General features: G+C 40.7%; 1 protein-coding gene and 1 long non-coding RNA gene across 2 annotated transcripts in view; both read right to left on the bottom strand.

Annotated features, from left to right (window-relative positions):
- Nucleotides 1-22,552, bottom strand: part of LOC132535862 (uncharacterized) — a 794,128-nt gene that overhangs the window by 576,975 nt on the left and 194,601 nt on the right. The gene's annotated exons all lie outside the window — the stretch shown is intronic.
- On the bottom strand, nt 15,039-21,576 carry ESX1 (ESX homeobox 1). Its single transcript, XM_060183410.1, has 4 exons — nt 21,461-21,576; nt 20,734-21,262; nt 19,647-19,692; nt 15,039-15,480 (listed from the first exon to the last, which is right to left on the bottom strand). The coding sequence occupies exons 1-4, from the start codon at nt 21,567-21,569 to the stop codon at nt 15,166-15,168; spliced, it is 999 nt and encodes a 332-aa protein (XP_060039393.1). The 5' UTR covers nt 21,570-21,576; the 3' UTR covers nt 15,039-15,165.

Genomic DNA, 22,552 nt, shown 5'->3' with positions numbered 1-22,552 from the left:
ATGTAAGATAGAGATTTATATGAGGGGGAGGGAAGGGAGAGAGAGAGAGAGAGAGAGAAGCGAGCCAGAATACCTCTCTGCTACATGCAACACAGGAAATTGAACTAAGAGCCTCAGGCATGAAGCTACCATACTCTGCCAGCTGGCCTGAAGTTACTTGGCCAAAAGGTGTTCCTTTTTATGTAATCTACTTTAACTATTTTCACTTTTGTTGTTTGTTACCCAAAATATTTTGTTTTCATATACAAGAAATAATAGCAAAATCACATCTTACAGAGCTTCCCTATGTTTTCTTCTTCTTAAAAAAATTCCTGTTTATTTATTACTGGATAGAGACAGAGAAATTGAGAGGGGAGGAGGAGATAGTGAGAGAGAAAGAGACAGAGAAACACCTGCATCCCTGCTTCACCACTCATGAAGCTTTCCCCCTGAAGGTGGGGACCAGGGACCTGAACCCGGATCATTGTGCACTGTAATGTGTGCGATTAACTGGGTGCACCACTGAATGCCAGTCCCCCATGTTTTCTTCTAAGAGTTTTATAGTTTTAGATCTTAAGTTTTATATATATATATATATATATATATATATATATATATATAGAGAGAGAGAGAGAGAGAGAGAGAGAGAGAGAGAGAGAGAGAAAGAGATAGAGCTAGGACATTGTCAGGCGGTGGCACACCAGGTTAAACACACACATTACAATGTGCAAGTATCCAGGTTCAAGCCCCTGGTCCCCACTTGCAGGGGGAAAGCTTCACAAATAGTGAAGAAAGGCAGCAGGTGTCTCTCTGTCTCTTTCCCTCCCTACCGCCTCCTCCCCTCTCAATTTATCTCTGCCTCTATCGAATAATAAAGAAAGAAAAGAAAAAAAAGATTTAAAATATATGAGACAGAGGACAGAGAGAAGGGGAGGGGAGGGGGAGAGGGAGAGAGAGAGAGAGACACTATATAACCTTGAGATAATTATTGTTTTCTTCCAGAGTCTCATTTACTGTTTCTGTATTTCTGATGACAATTCTTTCAAACTCTTTACTCACTCCTGTGACTATTTCCTTAACGAGTGTTTGGATGTTGACCTCACTATTTTGTGCTTCACCCTTTGGGGGGCTTCTATCTGGACTCTTGTCCTGGTTCATTTCTCCAATTTTTCTTCTTGTTGGTTTAACCATTTTATATAGTATGCAATGAGTTCCCTCTCTCAGTACTTTTCAAATTACTGATCACTCTTGCCTGAATTGACTTGTGTCTAAGTAAGGTACTTAAAGAGTTCACAGTTGTGGAAATTATCACTTGTTTCAATACTATTTCAATACCTGAGTTGGAGCAGTGAGGCTGTTAACAGCCTCTTTTGTTCCTTTTCTTCCTTGTAGGCTATGGGAGCCTGAGGGCTTTTAAACTATAAGTAGGCTTCTTAGCTTAATCCCCCACTCTTAACCAAGAGATAAAGCAGAGTGGGGGAGAGATAGTACAGTGGTTATGCAAAGAAACTCTCATACCCCACAATCCAAAGCTCCGGGCTCAATTCAGCTTCTCTGCCAAGCTGGGCAGCACTGCTGGGACCTGTAAGTTTCTAAACAAGTTTATAATCTGTAAGTTCTGAGGTAATTATTCACCATGTTCTCATTAGGAGAACCATGTGGAAAGGCTCCCTCTATACAGCCCTACTGCTATGCCACCAACGTGTAGCTCTTTGTCTGAGTTTCTTTGTCAGTTTTCTGTTCCTAGATTTCAGCACAAGGCCTCCCCCTGCTGCTCCAGCTTCTTAGGGCAGTGGCAATGGAGGCTCACAGTTTCATTTGGTGAGTCTGAGGGAAGTTCTCTCCTCCCTTCAGCAGTCTTTTTGTTGGTAAAGCAGACTGGAGTTGGTGCCTCAACTGGTAAACTGGAGGACTGTTACCAGCAGCTCAGTCTCTCAGTAGGCTTCTCTCTGTCCACAAGCCACACGTGTTTGCACTCACTGGTGATTTGAAGTCATTCTAGTCCTGCCTTGTTGGGGTCCCTGGTGGTCTCCTTTGGTATTCCTAGTTGACCTGGGAGAGGAGAGGAAAGAAACACAGTTGCTCGGTCTTCATGTTTTACCAGGGATGAAGTAATAAGCAGTGAGTAGATGAGGTGGATTTCTTTTGATTTCTGGACTTGACTGTGCTTGTTACTCTTGGGCAGTGACTTCATGACTTATGAACATAACTTCTTATCATTGGATGTCCTATATTTTCACTATGATCAAAGCTGATGACCAGTCTTCTTACTTTCTGTTTGGAATGAATGAATAGAATGGCCTCTTAAATAGCATGTCCATGATTTTGAGGCTGTAGAATATGTTCATGTTATGTCAAAAGAGCTCATGTATGTGACCCAGGTTTGAGCTGACCCCCACTGTATTGGAGGAAGCTTTGGTTTAGTGCTGTCTCCCCCATCTCTATCTCTCTATTTTAAAAAGTGCGTACAGGGTGGAGGGTAGATAGTCAGCACCACCGTAAGCCAGAGTTAAGCAGGGCTCTGGAATAAACAGACAAACAAACATACAAAGTGGGTCCATTGTGGTAAAACTAAGGTGCTGACAAAGTTAAAAAAAAAAAAAAAAAGGATGAAACAAAGTTTATCCAGACAAAATGGCAAAAGGATTGGAAAAATAACTTACCTTGGGGTTGAGTCATGGTGAACCTGGTTAATCACATACATTACAGTACACAGGGACCTTGGGGTTCAAGCCTCCCACCCTCACCTTGGCAAGGCAAGTGTTGAAGCAGTGCCGTAAGTGTCTCGCCTTTTCTCTACCTCTCCATCTCCTCATTCCCTCTCGATTTTTCTATCTATCCAATAGATGCATACTTTTTTAAAGTCTTAAAAAAAGAAAATAAGCTTACCTGGTACACTTGCTTTGCCATGCATGTGATGCAGCTTTGAGCTTAGCCTCCACCACACTGGAGGAAGCTAGGTGCAGTGTTGCCTCTCTCTCTGACTCTCTATCTGAAAAAGTCTGCTCAAAATGGTGAAACCTCTGTGATGGCAAAAATATATAAAATAATATGCTTTTTCAGTTTTAATATATGTATTTATTTATAAAATGGAAACACTGACAAGACCATAGGATACAATTCCCACCACCGGAGCACCATATCCCATCCTCTCCCCTGCTAGTTTTACTATTTTTTAACCTTCTGGGAGTATGGACCCAGGGTCATTATGGGGTGCAGAAGGTGGAAGTGATGGCTTCTGTAATTGCTTCCCTGATGAACATGGGAGTTGGCAGGTTGATCCATACTCCCATTCTGCCTCTCTCTTTCCCTAGTGGGGCAGGGGTCTGGGTAAGCAGAGTTCCAGGACATATTGGTGGGGTTGTCTGTCCAGGGAAGTCTGGTTGACATCATGGTATTATCTGGAACCTGTTGGCTGAAAAACAGTTAACATACAAAGCCATACAAATTGTTGATTAATCATGAACCTAAAGGCTAGAATATTGCAGATGAAGATTTGGGGTCTCTATTTTGGAAATAGTTAGGTCTATTCCAAAGGTCCCATGGCTTTATTCCTACATATTGGATGTCAGGCTCAGGCAGAAATAATATGCTTTAACAAGGTCTCAGACATTATACAGGCTCCTGTGCTAAATGTGAGTATATATGGGCCGTAGGTCAGATTGATGGGGCAAACAGTTAATTATATTTACATACTTCCTTTAAATTTGGGAGGTACGCTCTGACATAATTCAGCTTTATATCCCTATTCTCAACTCTGAAGCCATCTTCCCAGACAAATTTTTAGTCTGCCTACACATTAGCTATAAAGCTGAGACAAAAATTATGAAAGTCCTGGTCCCCAAGGAACATACCTAAAACATACTTCCTAGCTTCTTTCCACCCTAAGATCCCTTTTATCATATGCTCTATTCCTACATTTTAGTCCCTGCTTATTCAATATTTTATCTTGGTTAAGATCTTACAGCCTTTTAGCCACCAAGCTGAGGATGCTACTACGATTTCACCCTGACTTCCATGGGCAGACAACCTCACCAATATGTCCTGGAACATCACCTCTCCAGAGTTCTTTACCACTAGAGAAAGACAGAAACAGGCTGGGGGAATGGATCAACCTACCAGCACCCATTTACAGAGGAGAAGCAATTACAGAAGTCAGGATGCCCATCTTCTGCACCCCATAAAGAATTTTGGCTTATACCCTCAGAGGGAAAGAAATATGAGGGTAAGATGACCAGATAGCTCTGAATTCCAACTCTATCAGTACCTGGAAAGATAACAGATAAAAAAAGGACATTAAGAAGAAGCAACAGGTGTAGGTGTGACTTAGAATGGAAGAGAATGCAAAATCATAGAAAATGGGCAAATATACATAAGTAGAGATAGTTATAGAAATAATAGTCAATCTTTATCTGTGACCTTGGGAGAACCACTGCAACATTTCACCCAGTGGAAGGAATGGTGACACAGAACTCAGGTGGTAGGAATGGTGTGGAATTAAAAGCCTGTTATCTCGCAATTTTATAAATCAATATTAAATCACTAATCAAATAAAATGATAAGATAAAATAAAATAAAATTGTGTGTACTCTGAGCACATATGGATAGATTTTCCTTACCCAGCCATTTGATATTGATATATTTCTAGGACTTGATTAATGGGGCAGGAATAGATAGCAAAATGGTTATGCAAACAGACTTTCATGACTGAGGCTCCAAGGTCCCAGGTTCAATCCCTTGCACCACTATAAACCAGAGATAAGTAGTACTCTGTTGAAAAGAAAAAAGAAACTGATGATTGTCTGAAAGTAAAATTATGTGTGAAATAGTAGAGACATTTCCTAGTTTTGAGTGACAAACTCTACTTTGTCTAATTTGAATTTCATAGCCTAGGGCTTTCCAATTGATGGAGGTGTTGGGGATTAGCAGAAAGTGCCATTATTGACTGGGCTTCTCAGATGTTGAATGAAGACTCTCTGGAGGCCCATGATATAACAACTTCACCACTTTTTAATTTTATTCCATCAATGTTATTTCTGGGATTCTTTTTAAAAAAATATTTATTTACTTATTTCCTTTTGTTGCCCTTGTTGCTGTATTGCTGTAGTTTTTATTGTTGTTGATGTTGTCATTGTTGGATAGGACAGAGAGAAATGGAGAGAAGAGACGAAACAGAGAGGGGGAGAGAAAGATAGACACCTGCAGACCTACTTCATTGCCTGTGAAGTGACTCTTCTGCAGGTGGGAAGCCGGGGGCTTGAACTGGGATCCTTTCACCAGTCCTTGTGCTTTGCACCATCTGTGTTTAACCCGCTGTCCTACAGCCTGACTCCCTATTTCTGGGATTCTAACAGCATGATTACTCTATAGCTTTATTTTGTCCCTCATAGAAACAGAAAAGTAGAAAGGAAGAGAAAGACACCTGCAGTAATATCCATCACTCATGAAGCTTCCCTCTGCTATGTGTGGGTTCTCAGGGATTGAACCCATATCATTACATATGGTAACATGTGCACTCTACTGGGTACATCACCACCCAGTCCCAAAATACATTCTTAAGAATGCTGCATGGGCTTCAGGACTGTGGAACACCTGGTGGAGTACAAACATTACCATTCCTGAGAACCCAGGTTCCCAACCTACAGTGGGGGAGATGGAGTTTCACAAGAAATGGAAAAGTGCTCCTGATCTTTTTCTCTCTCCCCCTCTCTCCTTTCTTCTCTCTTTCTTTTTTTTTAAATTTGTCCTTTGGCATGGGCTCTTTTTTAAATATTTATTTATTTATTTTCCCTCTTGTTTCCCTTTTTTATTGTTGTTATTGATGTCATTGTTGTTAGATAAGACAGAGAGAAATCTAGAGAGGAGGGGAAGACAGAGAGGGGGAGAGAAGTATAGACACCTACAGACCTGCTTCACCATCTGTGAAGCAACTCCCCTGCAGGTGGGGAGCCGGGGGCTCGAACTGGGATCCTTAAGAAGGTCCTTGTTCTTCGTGCCACGTGAGCTTAACCCACTGTGCTACCACCCAACTCCCTTCTTCTCTCTTTCTATGTCTATCAAAAATGTCTAGAAAGAATATTGCATAAAGATACTTGTATTTGGAAATTCATTTGAGGTTTGTATAATGCTTTCTCCCGATTAGGGAAATAGGATGTCCCAAAGAGAATGATCTCTTGCCTCAGCTCTTCCTTCTTAGCTGGCACTTTCTCATTTCCGTGAGGTATTTCCACACAACATCAATTTAATTTAGTAAATAAAAAAGATGTTTACAGGCCTTATAGTAAGTGGATGGTAACAACCAGAAATCACTCCTATAATTTCATGCCAATCTTCCAGGCATGGCATCTTTGGCCTTCAAGGGACCCTCAGCTTAAAGGAAGAGACTTTGGTATTCTCTGGAACTGGCGGGGGTTTTCATGATCATTCTTCATTTTATAAATTAGCAGCATTGCTGCTCTAGGAAATATACACTTAAACTTAATGCAATTTAAGTTGGCTCCAGACAGAGAAGATTGACCTTTGTGCAGCCATACCCTCTCTTGAGCCCAATATTATCTAGTTAGAGGTAACATGCACCAGCCTAGGTTCATCTCATCTTAGCTTATCACCTTCATCTGCCTTGTCTTGAACTCTTCCTTCAAAGGGTGCACAAGGCATTTGCCCAACACTGGGCACTGGGCCATTTTACCTCTAGGAAAAGTAAGCAACTTCCCCTGGAGGCATGCACTATCCTGGTGTCCACTCTTGAACACTGAACATCAGGGGCTTGAGAGAGAGTAATGGAGTTTGTACCCTCCTCACAAAAGCCCGAGTGTGCTTCTACTACAATAACCCTGAATTCACCCAATCCCCTTGCAAAGCTATTCCTGCCAACTGGCAGCACAACATATAAGCTACAGCCAGCTCTGGGCTTGTGTTGAATTAACTTTTTTTTTTTTGTAAACTAGGCTAATAGTTTGGAAACTGTCATTATGCAATTAGTATTCATTTGGAAATTCAGTTATTTATATTTTGTCTTGATCAATGTCACACACTTTCCTTCTGAGATGTCACTGCCATGCTGTGGGGTAGGGACCCAAGGTACAAGTGTGTAAATTTAGTTTTCAAATCTCCCCCCCCCAATTGTCTGTATGCATCCCTATGCAAGATCTTAAGGAGATTGTTTGGATTCCCAACATTAACATGCAAATATTTTTAGACTCTAGAAATACAAAAGACTGCTTCTGAAAGCACACTCTGTTGTGCTTTACAAACAAGAGGACACAAGTGATTGAAGAGGCAACATACAGGCATGGCAGCATAATTGATACACCTGGGCCCTTTGGAAACACATCCAGACAAAACTAGGCCCCCTGTGAGAATAACACAGTTAGAATACAATTTTTATTCAGGGTGAAAGAAGAGGCAGAATAGAGACCAAGTAACAGTTTCTGACCAGTTAGCCTTGAACAAGAGAGACAAATATGAAGCAAAAGTTGTTTGGAAGTTAGGAGTGGAAAATAAGTCTGTGGTGGGTCATGGGGGGAGAAAGAAAGAAAACCATTTCCATGAGTGTGCTCCCAAGCTGTTGCAGGTGGAGGGGGGAGAGCTGGGTGGTAAAAAGACACAGGCAGCTGGGGCAGGCCTCTGGGAGGTAGCCAGTATGATACAACAGGATGGATCTGACCAGCTGGACTTCACAGAGTAGAAGAAAGAAAAAAGCAGAGCTCATGTTACTATGTAAATCAGTTCCCTCATACAGGCATAGCTCACTTTATTTCACATGGCTTTACTGAGCTACTCAGATAATGCATTTCTTTGAATGCTGAAAATTTGTGACTGACTCTGCATCAAGCAAGTCTGTTGGTGCCATTTGTCCAACACAATGTGTCCATATGTCACATTTAATTAAGGGATATATATATATATATTCCTATTGGACTCAAGGTAGATTGCAGTATAGAGTAAACACTGCATTTGTATTCAGTAAAAAAACAAGATTCATGTGACTTTCTTTATTGTGATAGTTCTTTTACTGCAATAAAATGGTGGTGTGGCACTGAGTCTGCAATATCTCTGAGGTATGCCTGTATCTCTACCCCTAGTGTCTGTCATAAAATAAAGGAATAGGGCTGCATTTTCTCTTTTTCTCATATCTTTACATTCTTTGATCTAAGTCCATCACCTTGTGGGGCCTCACCAAATTGACAGATTCATGAGGAGAGAGAAAAGAAAAACTTTTTGAAGATGTACAATGACTTTAATGAATTTGCCTACCTCAACTCCAGCAATGAGTCAGGAAGACATATCACAGCATGAGAGGCCCAGTGGTGGCGCACCTGGTTAATCGCAGACATTACAGTTTGCAAGGACCCAGGTCCAAGCCCCATACCCCCACCTGCAGGGAGAAAGCTTCACAAGTGGTGAAGCATGCCTTCAGGTGTCCCTCTGTCTTTTTCCTTTTCTGTCTCTCCCTCCTCTCTTAATTTCTGTCTCTAACAAAAAATGAATAAAGATAAAAATATTAAAAATATTACATCATGATAAATTGGTATTTCTGCTGTTTATTCAACACATAGAGTAGACATCAGGCATCTTCATGGCTAAATGGGTCCTTCTGTTATGTATAGCAAATTCCTTTTTCATTTTTTATAAATTATCTTTATTTATTTATTGGATAGAGACAGTCAGGAATCAAAAGTGAAGAGGGTGAGACACCTCCAACACTACTTCCCCACTCATGAAGCTTTCTCCATGAAGGTGGGGACCAGGGGCTTGAACTCATGCCCTTGAGCATTGTAACATGTGAGTTTAATCAGGTGTGCCACCACCCAACCCCCTTTTTCATTTTTGTTAGTTGTTTAATATTGATATACAAAATTATGAGATAAGAGAGGTATAATTCCACACCATTCCTACCACCTGAGTTCTGTGTCACCATTCCTTCCACTGGGTGAAATGTTGCAGTGGTTCTCCCAAGGTCACAGATAAAGGTTGACTATTATTTCTATAACTATCTCTACTTATGTATATTTGCCCATTTTCTATGATTTTGCGTTCTCTTCCATTCTAAGTCACACCTACACCTGTTGCTTCTTCTTAATGCCATTTTTTTTTTATCTGTTATCTTTCCAGGTACTAATGGAGTTGGAATTCAGAGCTATCTGGTCATCTTACCCTCATATTTCTTCCCCTCTGGGGGTATAAGCCAAAATTCTTTATGGGGTGCAGAAGATGGGCATCCTGACTTCTGTAATAGCTTCTCCTCTGAAATGGGTGTTGGTAGGTTGATTCATTCCCCCAGCTTGTTTCTTTCTTTCCCTAGTGGTGCAGGATTCTGGAGAGGCGATGTTCCAGGACAGATTGGTGAGGTTGTCTGCCCATGGAAGTCAGGGTGAAATCATAGTAGTATCCTCAACTTGGTGGCTAAAAGGCTGTAAGATCTTAACCAGGATAAAATATTGAATAAACAGGAAACAAAACGTAGGAATAGAGCATATGAGAACAGGGATCTTAGGGTAGAAAGAAGCAGGGAAGTATATTTTAGGTATCTTCCTTGGTGCCTGGAACATGATGTCGGAGGAGGATCTAGGTGGGGAGTTTAGGGTGTTATGTGGAAAACTGAGACATGTTACATATGTACCATCTACTGTATTTTACTTTCCAGTGTAAACCAGTAATTCTTCCAAGAAAAGAAAAAGTGAGTTCTTGCAAATACTGAATGACATGTTTCTTTAGTTATTTGAAGGAATTCAATAAAAATGTATAGAAAAAAAACCATGCCAAATATATATATTTCTCCTTTGAAAAATGGTACTTATCTCAATGGAGACACCTGGGTTCTTAGTTAAATAATTATTTACAGGGGCTGAGAGGTTACTCAGTAGTAGAGCACATGCCTTGCACAACATGTGAGGCCCTCAGTTCAAACTCCAGCATTTCTTGACAATAAGGAAGGCAAAACAAAACAGAGCATTGTAAATGGCAAAAGGGTGGTCTTGTGACTTTCACTTAAAAAATGAGACTTCTTTTTTATTTATTTATTTATTTATTTATTTATTTATTTATTATTGGATAGAGACAGAGAGAAATTGAGAGGGGAGGGAGAGATAGAGAGGCGAAGAGACAGAGAGACACTTGCAGTCCTGCCTCACCACTTGTGAAGCTGTCCCCTTGCCGGTGGGGACCAGGGGCTTGAACCTGGTTCCTTGCGCACTGTAATGTGCACACTTAACCAGGTGCGCCACCGCCTAGCCCCTGAGACTTTTTTCAATTTCGTTCTTTTCTTCCTTGTTCTTTTTTAATTTTTTATGTTATTTAGTTATTATTGGATAGAGAAAGGAGAAGAGAGAGAGAGAGACACCTGCAGCCTTATTTCATCACTCCTGAAGCTTTTCCACTGCTGGTAGAAACCAGGGGCTTTAATTTGGATCGTTGCGCTTTGTAATATCTACATTTAACTAGGTGTGCAACTTCCTGGCCCCACATGCTTGTTTTTTTATTCTAGATAGTTGAGATTTTATTCTAGAAATTTACTGCTCCTGGCGAACTTTTTGTTTGTTTGTTTATTTGTTTCCATTTTATTAGATAGGACAGAGAGAAGTTGAGAGAGAAGGGCAGATACAAAAAGAAAGATAGATACCTGCAGACCTGCTTCTCCGCTTGTGAACAGCTCCCCTTCCCAACACGTGGGGAGTCAGGAATTCCAACCTGGATCCATGAGCGGGTCATTGCACTTAGTACTATGTGGGCTTACCCGGATGTGCCATTGCCCAGCCCCCTGGGACTTTGATTTTCAAATACTCCAAATTAGATCTCCAAGGTTAGGATTAAACTTGCTTGAAATCAGATCAAATTTTTATCAAGAAAAGCTTTCTTCACCCTCACTCCCAGCTCTTTATACCTGATCCGTTCAGTTTGACCATGAAAGTTACTCTTGTGAAAGTTTCCTGCTCTGTGTTCTTTAGTATAAAGCAACCATAGAAAGAAAGAAAAAAATCCAAAATTATGGTTGTGGTATGCTAACATTCCTTCCCATAATTTTCTTGAAAATTGTATTTTTAACTGTTAGGAAAAAATTCATTTATAAGGACTATTATTTCAGGTAAGTATATTGATTATCACCAGTTATATAAATTGAACTAATTTGGGGAGTCTGGGTGGTGGCACAGCGGGTTAAGTGTACATGGCGCTAAGCGCAAGGACCCTTAAGGATCCGGGTTCAAGCCCCGGCTCCCCACCTGCAGGGGAGTCACTTCAAAAGCAGTGTAGCAGGTCTGCAGATGTCTATCTTTCTCTCCCCCTCTCTGTCTTCCCCTCCTCTCTCCATTTCTCTGTCCTATCCAAAAATGACGACATCAATAACTACAACAATAAAACAACAAGGGCAACAAAAGGAAATAAATAAAAATAATAAAAAATTGAACTAATTTCATTATATAAGTTTCTGCCACTCTCTGAAAGTGGAGTGAAAATTTTCAGAAGCTGAGAAGGCATAAATGAAGAACAGTGCCACAAAATACTACATGAAAAAAAAAACAGAATTCCCAGACTTCCCAAATAACCAACTACACCAAACAGTGCATAAAGCCTAAAATTACAGTAACATACAGTAAAAAGCAGGAATGATACAACAGATTTTAAAAAAGGATATAAAGTACAGTTTCCAGGGCAGGAGCTTGGTAGAAATACTCACGCTGCTTGGGATAAATGTTGTCCTTAGAAGGGTTGCTGCAAATACACCGCTTAAATGAATGATATTTTTGCTTGTGTTATAAATGTATAAATTCTGGTGGTGGAAAGATGGTGTAGTAGATAAAGAATCAGACTCTATAGCATGAAGTCCTGAGTTCAATCCTTGGCAGCACATGTACCAGAGTGATGTCTGGTTCTTTCTCTCCCTCCTTTTTCATTAATAAATAAATGAAATATTTAAAAAATAGGCCCCCATAGGACCTTGCCCTCAACTTGGATCAACAACAGTAGAGAATGTTCCATCCTCTGAAGAAAGGCTGGACAACATACTCTACGCTACACCTAAGGAAGATGGGTCCTGATATTGGGGCAGCTTGGAACATTCCTACTCATGACTACAGAATTTGAGCTCTGATCTACAGGGATGCAGAGATCACATAGGCTCCTAAGCTGAATATGGGCCCCAGATCACATCAAGTTGATGGGGTTTACAGTCAACAATATTTATACCCCTTTTCCATATTTGGAGCTACTCTCTCCCCTGATCCAGCTTTCTGGTCCTTTTTCCAGCCATGACATCATATCTCCAGACAATAACTTGGATCCACCTGCATATCAGATTTCAGGCTCAGGGAAAAAAAAACTAGTATAGCCACAAGGTCTTTGGAATAAAATATGCCTACTAACTATCTACAAAATGGAGACCACCCCAACTTTTCATCTGCACTATTCCAGCCTTTAAGTTCATGATTAGTGAACAATTTGTTTGGCTTTGTATGTTAACTCTCTTTTCAGCCACCAGGTTCCAGATGCTAGTATGATGCCAAACCAGACTAACCTGGAACGACAAGCCCACCAATGTGTCCTGGAGCACTGATTCTTTAGAACCCTGCCCCACTATGGAAAGAGAGAGGCAGGCTGGGAGTATGGATTGACCTGTCAATGTCCATGTTCAGCAGAGAAGCAATTACAGAAGCCAGACCTTCCACCTTCTGCACCCCACAATGATCTTTGGTTCATACTCCCAGAGGGTTAAAAGATAGGAAAGCTATCAAGGAAGAGGATGGCATACGGAGTTCTGGTGGTGGAAATTGTGTGGAGTTGTATCCCTCTTATCCTGTGGTTTTGCCAGTGTTTCCTTTTTATAAAAATAAATAAATAAATAAATAAATAAATAAATAAATAAATAAATGTAGAAATTCTGCTTAAATTTATTCTGGCTAGTTAAAAGAGGTGTCAATGATTAGAGAAAGTGAAGTGATATAACTTTTTCATAAGTATTTCCTAATCAATTGTTACAATAATCGATTTCTGATTTCTTCCTTAGGAATATTGAAAATGCACTTTCAGAGGAATACTAATGTTCTTTGTGAAATTATTAGACCTTTCTTTAAACATTTAGATACTCTAAAGAATAGTGTCTACAGAAATATTTTTCATATTTTCTCAGTTCATTTACCCATCCTATCACCCTTCCTTAAATCATATGGCACCTTGGAGTCTTAGAGACACATACATGCCCATGTATGTGCCCTCACATGTGCACACAAACACATACACACACACACACATACACACACACACACATCTTTTAACTTTATTGAGGGGTTAGTGGGTGATTAGAATATAATTATTGACACATGGGTACAATTTCTCATTTCCCCGTGATAGGTGTCTGCGAAGCATTTTCACCCCCAACTTAGGTCCTTTCCACTATGATGCACCAGGACCCAAAATGTTTCTTAAAGAACCAGTCTAGTCCTTTTTTTTGCTTCTTCCAGTCAGCCCAAGATAAAAAATATGTTGTTTATGTAGAGAAAATGTTGTGTAAGATTAATTTCTGATGTCACTAATACCCTTTTCAGCAGTCACTGCAACCATTTCATAGCATGACTGTTCACAGAATGATTGAATGTTGTTAAAAACCAAAGGCAAGGGGGGTCGGGCGGTGGCACAGTGGGTTAAGCGCATGTGGTGCAAAGCGCAGGAACCGGCGAAAGGATCCCGGTTCGAGCCCCCGGCTCCCCACCTGCAGGGGAGTCGCTTCACAGGCAGTGAAGCAGGTCTGCAGGTGTCTATCTTTCTCTCCCCTTCTCTGTCTTCCCCTCCTCTCTCCATTTCTCTCTGTCCTATCCAACAACGAATTGCGTCAACAAGGGCAATAATAATAATAACCACAACGAAGCTACAACAAGGGCAACAAAAGGGGGAAAAGTGGCCTCCAGGAGCGGTGGATTCATGGTGCAGGCACCGAGCCCAGCAATAACCCTGGAGGAGGAAAAAAAAAAACCAAAAAACAAAGGCAAATGTTTTACTAAACAAACAATGTTTTCAAAGTAGTGAGGGCCTTGTATCTTTCCCCACTCCCCCTTTTTATCTTGGCAATTTTAATGTAAGAAATCAGTGAACAAAACAAATGAGATTTTTTTAAATTACTACTTATTCTGGAACTTGTTCAGGGGACTAGGCCTCAGATGTTGAGGCTGTTATACTGCACTTGTAATTATGAATATCTATTTCAGAGCTGGGGAAACCAGAACAAGCATTATCTTTGCCTTGGGGCAGGATAGGGGGGAGAGAAAACAAAGATCCTCATTCTGATCTTGTGTCTCCTTTGAGCCAGAATAGTTTCAATTTGCTATCTGCTTTACGAAAGAGTTGTGAGCAGGATTAGGAGATTATCAGATTGATGTTTGGCTGCAAACCTTCCCTTTAAACCCTGTTTCATTAAGGATCCATAGCTGTTGAGTCCTTTGGCATAAATTGAACATAGCACTACCTGAAAACACATATATGCTCTAAACAGGGCATTTTGTGGCTGAGGAAGGCAGGAGACAAGTGGAAGAATATGGTCAGTGTGAATTGCAAAGGACACTTGAAAAACTTTGTGCTGTTTGTGGTTTATTGATGGCATCTTGGAGCTATAATCTTACAAAAGGAGGTCTCTAGGATTTGAATGGCATTTTCCTGGCAATTTCTTTTTTTTAATTTAATTAATTTAAAAATTTTTAATATTCATTTATTCCCTTTTTGTTGCCCTTGTTGTAGTTATTATTGTTGTTGATGTTGTCGTTGTTGGATAGAACAGAGAGAAGTGGAGAGAGAGGGGGAAGACAGAGAAGGGGAGAGAAAGATAGACACCTGCAGACCTGCTTCACCGCTTGTGAGCGACTCCCCCGCAGGTGGGGAGCCGAGGACCCCAACCGGATCCTTAGGCTGGTCCTTGTGCAATTCTTGCCACATGTGCTTAACCCACTGTGCTACCCGACTCCCACAATTTCTATTTATACCCTTCTCATCCCATCTGACACTCAAAATCAGTATATGAGAACTTACAACTTTATTGAAAATAATAGTGTGCCTTACAGAAACAACAGGCACTGTTTTTGGCCATTTGCATAATTCATTTAACAGACATTTAACAAACTATTCTTAACAGAGTATACAAAAAAAGTATGCTATGGCAAAAAAAAAAAACACTTTGGAAAAATTGTAATGAATACTGAACATACTTCAATAAAGGTGACCCATGTAATGACCATTGATGACAGGGGCCCAGGCCATGCCTACAGGGGCCAGACCATAGTGAGGCATAGGTAATGGAGGTGGCACAGGCATCATAGGTGGCATCATAGGTGGCATAGGTGGCAGGACTTGTGGTGGCACCAGAGGAACATATCTCCAGGCAGGCTCTAAAACAGGGACTCCATTGTAAGGCCCATCAAAGACTACACGCATACGGGGATGCAGAGCGACAGGAGCCATGTTTCTTAGCATCATAGCTCTCTGATGTCTCCTCCACTTGGCCCTTCTGTTCTGAAACCAAACCTTTAATCAGAGGAAAAAATGAAATGAAAAAAATGAAATGGCTTTGTATACTGAATGGCTGTTATAAAAACAAACCAAAAAAAACCATGCAACACTGCCACTGGGATTTTCAATTTCAGCAGAAGAAACTATTTCCTTATTGCTAAAGTATATTAGGAAAATGAATAATATACCTCTTTACTCCTTGAAAAAAGTGACACTAGTCAGCCATGCCTAGTCCGACCCTTGGGGCATTGCTTTGCCTCTCTCCCAATGTTAGTATTCCGTATGTTTTATTTCAGGTCTTTGATGCAAGTCTCAGTGATCAATTGCACTGGATACCTGCTGTTAATGCTCATGACTGGTAGCAGGGTAAATAAATGTTAAATCACCAGCATTCTAGCTACCTCTGCCCTCTTCTCACTACTGCCTTGTCAACCTGGTTTAGGAGAAAACTGAGCTTGAAAAACAAAACAAAATGAAACAGATAAAAAATGTGTGGTTGATTAGTCATATTGAGGGAAACCAGACTAGATGAAAAAGGCATTTTCAGTTGGAAGTAACTAATAAACACGCATAAGGTACACTTTTAGGCAGGTTTCCTTCAATGATGTTTAAGGAGAGCATTAGGTACAATGTCAAGGGAATCCTGATCGTGTGGTTCCAGGGACTTTACAGCTTGTCTTGCTGGGCTATGTGAATTTCTTCAGCTCTGACCGTTGTCTTAATATTTTAACTTTTAAATTTAAAAATTTTATCTTAATTGAATCCAGACTCACCAAACTCTTAAAATCCTTTTCCCCAGAGGACAGATTGGGTACCCTATGCCACCACTACCAGAATTGCATGCTCCAAAACCTTTACAGGCTCAGGCCAAGGTCAGCTTATTTGGTTCTGTCAATGGTTTCATGATCCTGGGCAGAAACTGCTGTGACCTGGGATTATGAGGTATCCTTGGCCCTATGAGCTGTATTCCTTAACAAGCAGACCACAACCTCAGCACTCCTCAGTTGTTCCTAAATCACAAAATTCCAACTACACATTTTAGGAATATGTTCAACAATATTGTGAGGGTAAAGGTCACAAAAGAGTTTCCCCCTTAAAAACCTGCTAACTATCAACAAATAAACAAGCAAAAAAAAAAAAAAAAAACCTGTCAGAGTTTCCAGCTCTTTTAATTCATTAATGAGTTATTCACTATATTCAGTTTTTCTGGAAATTCTCAAACTACATATTTTAAGTACCTAAAACAACCTTCTCTCCCTCCATTTTAGTATTTTAGCTTTTTAAATATTTACTTATTTTCCCTTTTGTTGCCCTTGTTTTTTTTTTAATTGTTTTTGCAGTTTTTATTACTGTTGTTCTTGATGTCGCTGTTATTAGATAGGACAGAGAGAAATGGAGAGAGGAGGGGAAGACAGAGAGGGTGAGAGAAAGATAGACACCGCAGACCTGCTTCACAGTCTGTGAAGAGACTCCCCAGTGAGCGGCTCGAACTGGGTTTCTTAAGCAGGTCCTTGCGCTTCGCGCCACGTGTGCTTAACCCACAGCGCTACCGCCCGACTCACAGATTTTTGCTTTTTTATTAGTATATGAATATATAATCTGAAGATCTGTATAATAGAGATAATTTTTAGGGGGCCTGAGAAGAACCTGTGGTTAAATCGCCCTGAACATTACAGAGGGCTATATCTGGTTTATTTTGGAATGGATATATATTAGGCTTATATTCCCAACTCTGATTTCACTGAACAGGCCTACTGTATTTTCAAAAGAGGGAGGAGCATGTGCTAAATTTTTTGGGAGAAATTCATTCTATAAAATTTAGGAATATAGCAGAACAATATATCTTACACAATTTGTGTTTTGGGGCTGATTTACCCTTTAGAAGTCATTTGATGGAACTATAAAACCAAAGTGGAGAGAAAACAGCTTAACAAACCATGCTTTCCCTTTTCTTTGGATTTAGTTTGCATACCTAACAAGTTAGAGATCTCACCATCCCTACCTGAGACCAGATCTGACTTCTTAGTGCAGCCTTTGGTATTAGTGACTTGCTATTCTGTACACCATTAATAGAGAGGCAGCACAATTTCAGCATATATATATATATATATATATATATATATAACATTTTAATATGATATATTTAAAATTTGTATTTTATTTTATATTTTATGTCAGAAAATAAATATTTTCTCTGGAATTACTGTGGTATTATCTATAACCTTAAATAGTCACTTGTGATCCTGGGACCTATGTACATGAAAACATATTTTAAATCTAAATTTTTAATATTTTATTTATACTTATACCAGATGATAACTATATTCTGTTATTATTTTTATTTTCTATAAACTCACATTGTGACAGTAATCACTATCTGAGCAAATAAAAATGAATTTTAAATTGACATTGGTTAGAATCTGACTTGAAGTGAGAGCACCTTATAGTCAGATTCCAGAAAAAAACATCTTTTTGAATTAATATTATTCCAAAAGGAAAATGCTAGATAAAAAATAACCCCTACAGAATACTTATGTGTACACTTGGTGATTTTATCAAATTGAATTTATGAGACATCTGAAATGCAGATATTTAGATGCACAGATGCATTTCTAACTTATTGGCATTCTTATTTCAGTAGGATTTTATCAAAATTTATTATTTTCTTTTTGGCTTTTTTTTTTACACAATTTTGCAAACCTTCCTCCATTGAGACCACAACTGTGATATTTTAGCAATGTTTTCAGGTTGACATCAACTTATAAAATCTAAAGTCAGAGGCTGCCACCCTCAACACTGCTTTACAAAACACTTAAAAAGTCAGAGAACCAGGCACCTGAACTTTTAAGCTACCCCTAAGTCACACCTCAGCTAGACATTTATCATTTATGTTTTGTGTTCTCTGTTTGAATTACTTCCTCATTCCAAAGTGTAAGTATTTATGTATTTAATGATTTAGCCAATAACTTCTACCAGATTTAAAATATTTTAAGTAATTTAGTACAGTTGAGCTTTCTTCTAACTTAGTTCTTCTGTGCATTGATCTGAATCCTATGCAAGTAGGATTGAGCCCCAACAACACCCATATGAAAAAATATATATTTATAAATAGGCATATATTTATAAATATATATAAAAGTATATAGTCTATATTAAAATAAAATTAAAAATATATAAAAAATTCAAAATAATAAAAATAAATAACTTCCAGAGGGATAAAGAATAGGAAAGCTATCAGGGGAGGGAATGAGATGTGGAGTTCTGATGGTGGGAATTGTGTAGAGTTGTACCCTTCTTATCCTATGGTTTTGTCAATGTCTCCTTTTTATAAATTAAAAAAAAAAATCTCTGCTCCATCAAAAACCCCAAGGTTCTGTGAAGGAACCACTGAAAGGATTCTCAATATAGGGAGATGGAAAATTCTGGAATTATGTTTGTGGATTGTTTGAGAACCAAAAGTTGTTTTTTTCCTTAATATCAAGGATGACTTAAATAATAAAACATGCCCTGCATAAATTACAGTATCTGAATAAATAAATAAATAAATAAATAAAATATTTACTACCTTTTGGGACACAGTGGATGGAGCTGTAGGTGATTCTGTTTGGTGAAGTAAGTGAGGAGGTAAAAGATATCTACATATATCCCACTCATATGTGGAATATAGGTAATGGAATTCTAGGAGCTTGGGGAAAAAAAAAAACATCCAAATTGTCTATCTCTAAGACTGTGAGACCTATGAAGGTTATGCATACAAGGCACAGAACCTTGGTTGTGGGTGCAATATGGAACTACACCTCATAATCTTATAATCCTGTGGACCACTATTAAATCATTAATAAGATTATTTTAGAGTCTGTGTGGTGGTGCACCTGGTTGAGAGCACATGCTACAGTGTGCTAGGACCTAGGTTCAAGCCCCCGGCCCCCACCTTTAGGGGGAAAACTTCAGGAGCAGTGAAGCAAGTCTGCAGATGTTTCACTGTCTCTTTCCTTCTCTATCCCACCTCCTCTCAATTTCTGGCTGTCTCTATCAAATAAAAAAAGATAATTAAAAATAAAGTTTATGACACAGTTTTTAAAAAAAGATGTGACTAAAGCAAGATGTTGGACTATTATTTTTTAAAAGATTATTTTACATTTATATAAATAGCTAGATAGATAAATAAAAGACTTACTGACCTGCACTCTGGCTTGAGCCACATCCAGGTGTCTTGCAATTGCTTCTCTGAGGGGGATAAAAATAGCAAATATTCAGTATTTGGAGTAGTACATTAACTGAAATATATCGTACACAGTATGCCCCCCACCCCAGTTCAGTTTTCTGTAATATATCTTGAAGCTTGTTATAGAAATGATTTCCTCCTGATTAACTTATCTGCTAAACAAGATAGGAAACTGAACATATGTGAAAGTTCCCGAAACAAATGGAAAAAAAAGAAAAAAAGGGGGGGCTATATATATTCTCCGGTAGTGAGCCTGTTAGTAGAATATGGCTTAATCAATTATTCTGTTTGTGGAAAAGCAGATTTCTTTTTTCTAGAGGTCTTTTCTTGGGAGGTCCCTCCGTGAAAACAAGTAAAATGCCAAAACACATTTAAAGTAGTGTTTTGAGGCAGAAACTCCACATCAGCCAAGCGCTCAAGGGAAATTATTACTTTTTTTTTTTCTCTTTGGCTGGATCTCCTGCTGAAGCTGATCACAGGCAACCAGAAAGGCACCCTTAAATCTCATATCGATTCGTACTGGTCCCCCATTTCTGCTAGGCCAAACTAGACCTGCACCCTTGTTCACAACCCTGTGAGTACAGGCGCCACAAGGGCTCAGAGAAGGCAAGCCGAAATTCTGCCTTTTGAAAGCAATGTTCCAAGTGGCAGGGCTGAAAGAAGCGCCAAAGCTAGGTACTAAGTCGAGGGCAAAACTTAAAAGGCCTCGGGGAGGGAAAAAAAAAAAAAAAAAACTTGTGTGAGCAAGATAAGTATTTTAATGCAGTATTCAAAATATAGAAAAAACAAATGCCAAAAAAAAAAATCACCAACATTTTATATAAACTTAACGTGCTTCACCCTAGTCCTGCCTCACAAGTCTTACAGGCATTGCTCCGAACTCAGCGAGCGAGAGCGAACCCGCTTTCAGGAGCCTCCTCCCCAGTGGCTTTTTGCTATGAAAAGGAGGGAAAAAATCCGCGGGGGGGGGGAAGCCTAAATCGGCTCCCGCCCCCATTCCCCCCCCCCCCCCGAATCGTGCTTCCGTAGCTCGAGCCACTCACCGAGCGAACACGTCGGGGTATTGCAAACGACGGAAAATGTTCTCTAGTTCCTGCAGCTGCCACGGAGTGAAATTGGTGCGATAGCGACGCCGAGTTCTGTCGGCGAGCTGTGGCCCCTCAGCAGCCGCCGCGGGGGCCAGCTCCCCCTGCTGGGGCTCCGGCTGGGGCTCCGGCTGGGGCTCCGGCTGGGGCTCCGGCTGGGGCTCTGGCTGGGGCTCCGGCTGGGGCTCCGGCTGGGGCTCCAGCTCAGACTCAGGCTGGGGTTCCGGCTGGGACTCCGGCTGGATCTCGGGCTGGGGCTCCAGCTGGGACTCCGGCTGGGTCTCCGATTGGGGCTCCAGCTCGGGCAGGAGATCCAGCGGTGGCGGCTCCTGGATGCCGCTACCTTCCTCAGGGAATTCGTAATTCAAGGAGAGGAACTCTTCTTCGACAAACGGATCGACCTCTGCGGTTTCCTGCTCAGTTTTGAACTCCCGACACCCGGCATCTACTCCCACATCAACCATGGAGGTCACGGTAGGCAATTCGTCTGGGGAAGAAGAAAAGCAAGAGAGAAAAAGCTGGGCTTTGGAGTCCACGGGGATGGGCTGGAGGAGGTTGGCTGCTGCACCAGAAAAGCCGCGGCTATGGCGGCGCAGCGTTCAGTCTACCCCCCCCCCCAGCCCCTCCCAGGAAAAGTCCCTCTCCTGCAGTTCCACTAGGCACCTGTCCCCATCTAGATACTGACCATGTAGCTCCTTCGTGTCCTCGTCCATTCCCAGGTGGCCAAAGTTGGGAAAAGGCTCCATGTTCTGAATGCTGTCGATGAACTCTAGCATTTCTGCATTGGGGTCCATAGCGATCTCTGAGTTGAGGTTGGAACTGGGGCCAACAGAGCGAGTTCAACTATTTCAGCTAGTTCAGTTGGCGGGATCTCCTCTGGCGTCTTCTGGAACGTGTGCGCCTTATATATAGGGTCTTGGACTTCCGTTGGTTCAAAGTGTACGCGCTCTTTCGTCGGTTGGATGTATGATGTGGGTGGGACCTAATGGGGGCGCCTATGGCAAGGGCGCATAAATTAACTCCGGGGTGTGTGTGCAATGGTGATATTGGAAGGCGATGTGCACGTGTGGGGGCAGGGTGACTCCACCTTGCATCTGGACATATAGTTCCCAGTTGCCACAGTGTGTCTTATTGGAGGAGGGGGTTATGTTGGGCTGTGAAAACTATATTGGCTGTATGAGGGGGGAGGTGTAAAACCACACGAGGTCCAGGAGCTCATGGAGAAATGTTTGTAGACTTGTCCTCTACACCGCGCCTCAGTGTTTCATAGCCTGAGAATGGCGCGTTGTATCTTGCACCCCCAAATGAGAATAAGGGGAGATAGGGCTGGGAGAAGTGTTGTGCTCAAGCAGGCTCAAGAAAAGTTGTAAATTTATCCTGCACTGGGATGTAAGTAAGACTCTGCTGTGCTGAAGTTGGTGATTAATGAACAGGACTGGTTCTGTTCTCAAATTCTGGGTAGGAATTAAGAGACAGTGATTTCAGGAGGAGTCAAATTGTGCTAAGTTTTGGAAATCATAATCTCCTGTGCGTTTTTGGGAGTAAGAGTTTGCCGAGCAGTCTGAAGTTCAGGCACAGCTTGCGAGAAACCCTATGCACCTCTTGAGAAAGCTCCAAGAACCTCAGAATTTTAGCAGTGATTCCCAAGTCAAAATACAAGTGGAGAAACTTGTTAAGTGCATCCAAAAATGCAAAAACCTGTTAGTGCACCCCAAAATGCCTGCGTTGCAAGGATCTCTTACAGCAATGGTGCATGCAAGTTTCAGTGTGCATGTTT

Source organism: Erinaceus europaeus, chromosome X (genome assembly GCF_950295315.1).
Source record: "Erinaceus europaeus chromosome X, mEriEur2.1, whole genome shotgun sequence".
NCBI lineage: Eukaryota > Metazoa > Chordata > Mammalia > Eulipotyphla > Erinaceidae > Erinaceus > Erinaceus europaeus.
The sequence above is the reverse complement of the archived record's forward strand: the minus strand, read 5'-3'. Positions and strand labels throughout refer to the sequence as shown.

Bases quoted from the DNA above. Each gene is read 5' to 3' on its own strand.
- ESX1 (XM_060183410.1), bottom strand. From the start codon at position 21,569: ATGGACCCCAATGCAGAAATGCTAGAGTTCATCGACAGCATTCAGAAC. The intron at 21,263-21,460 runs GTCAGTATCTAG...CTTCTTCCCCAG, and splicing joins GGACACGAAGGAGCTACATG to ACGAATTGCCTACCGTGACC. The intron at 15,481-19,646 runs GTCAGTAAGTCT...CTCTGATTAAAG, and splicing joins TGGCTCAAGCCAGAGTGCAG to GTTTGGTTTCAGAACAGAAG.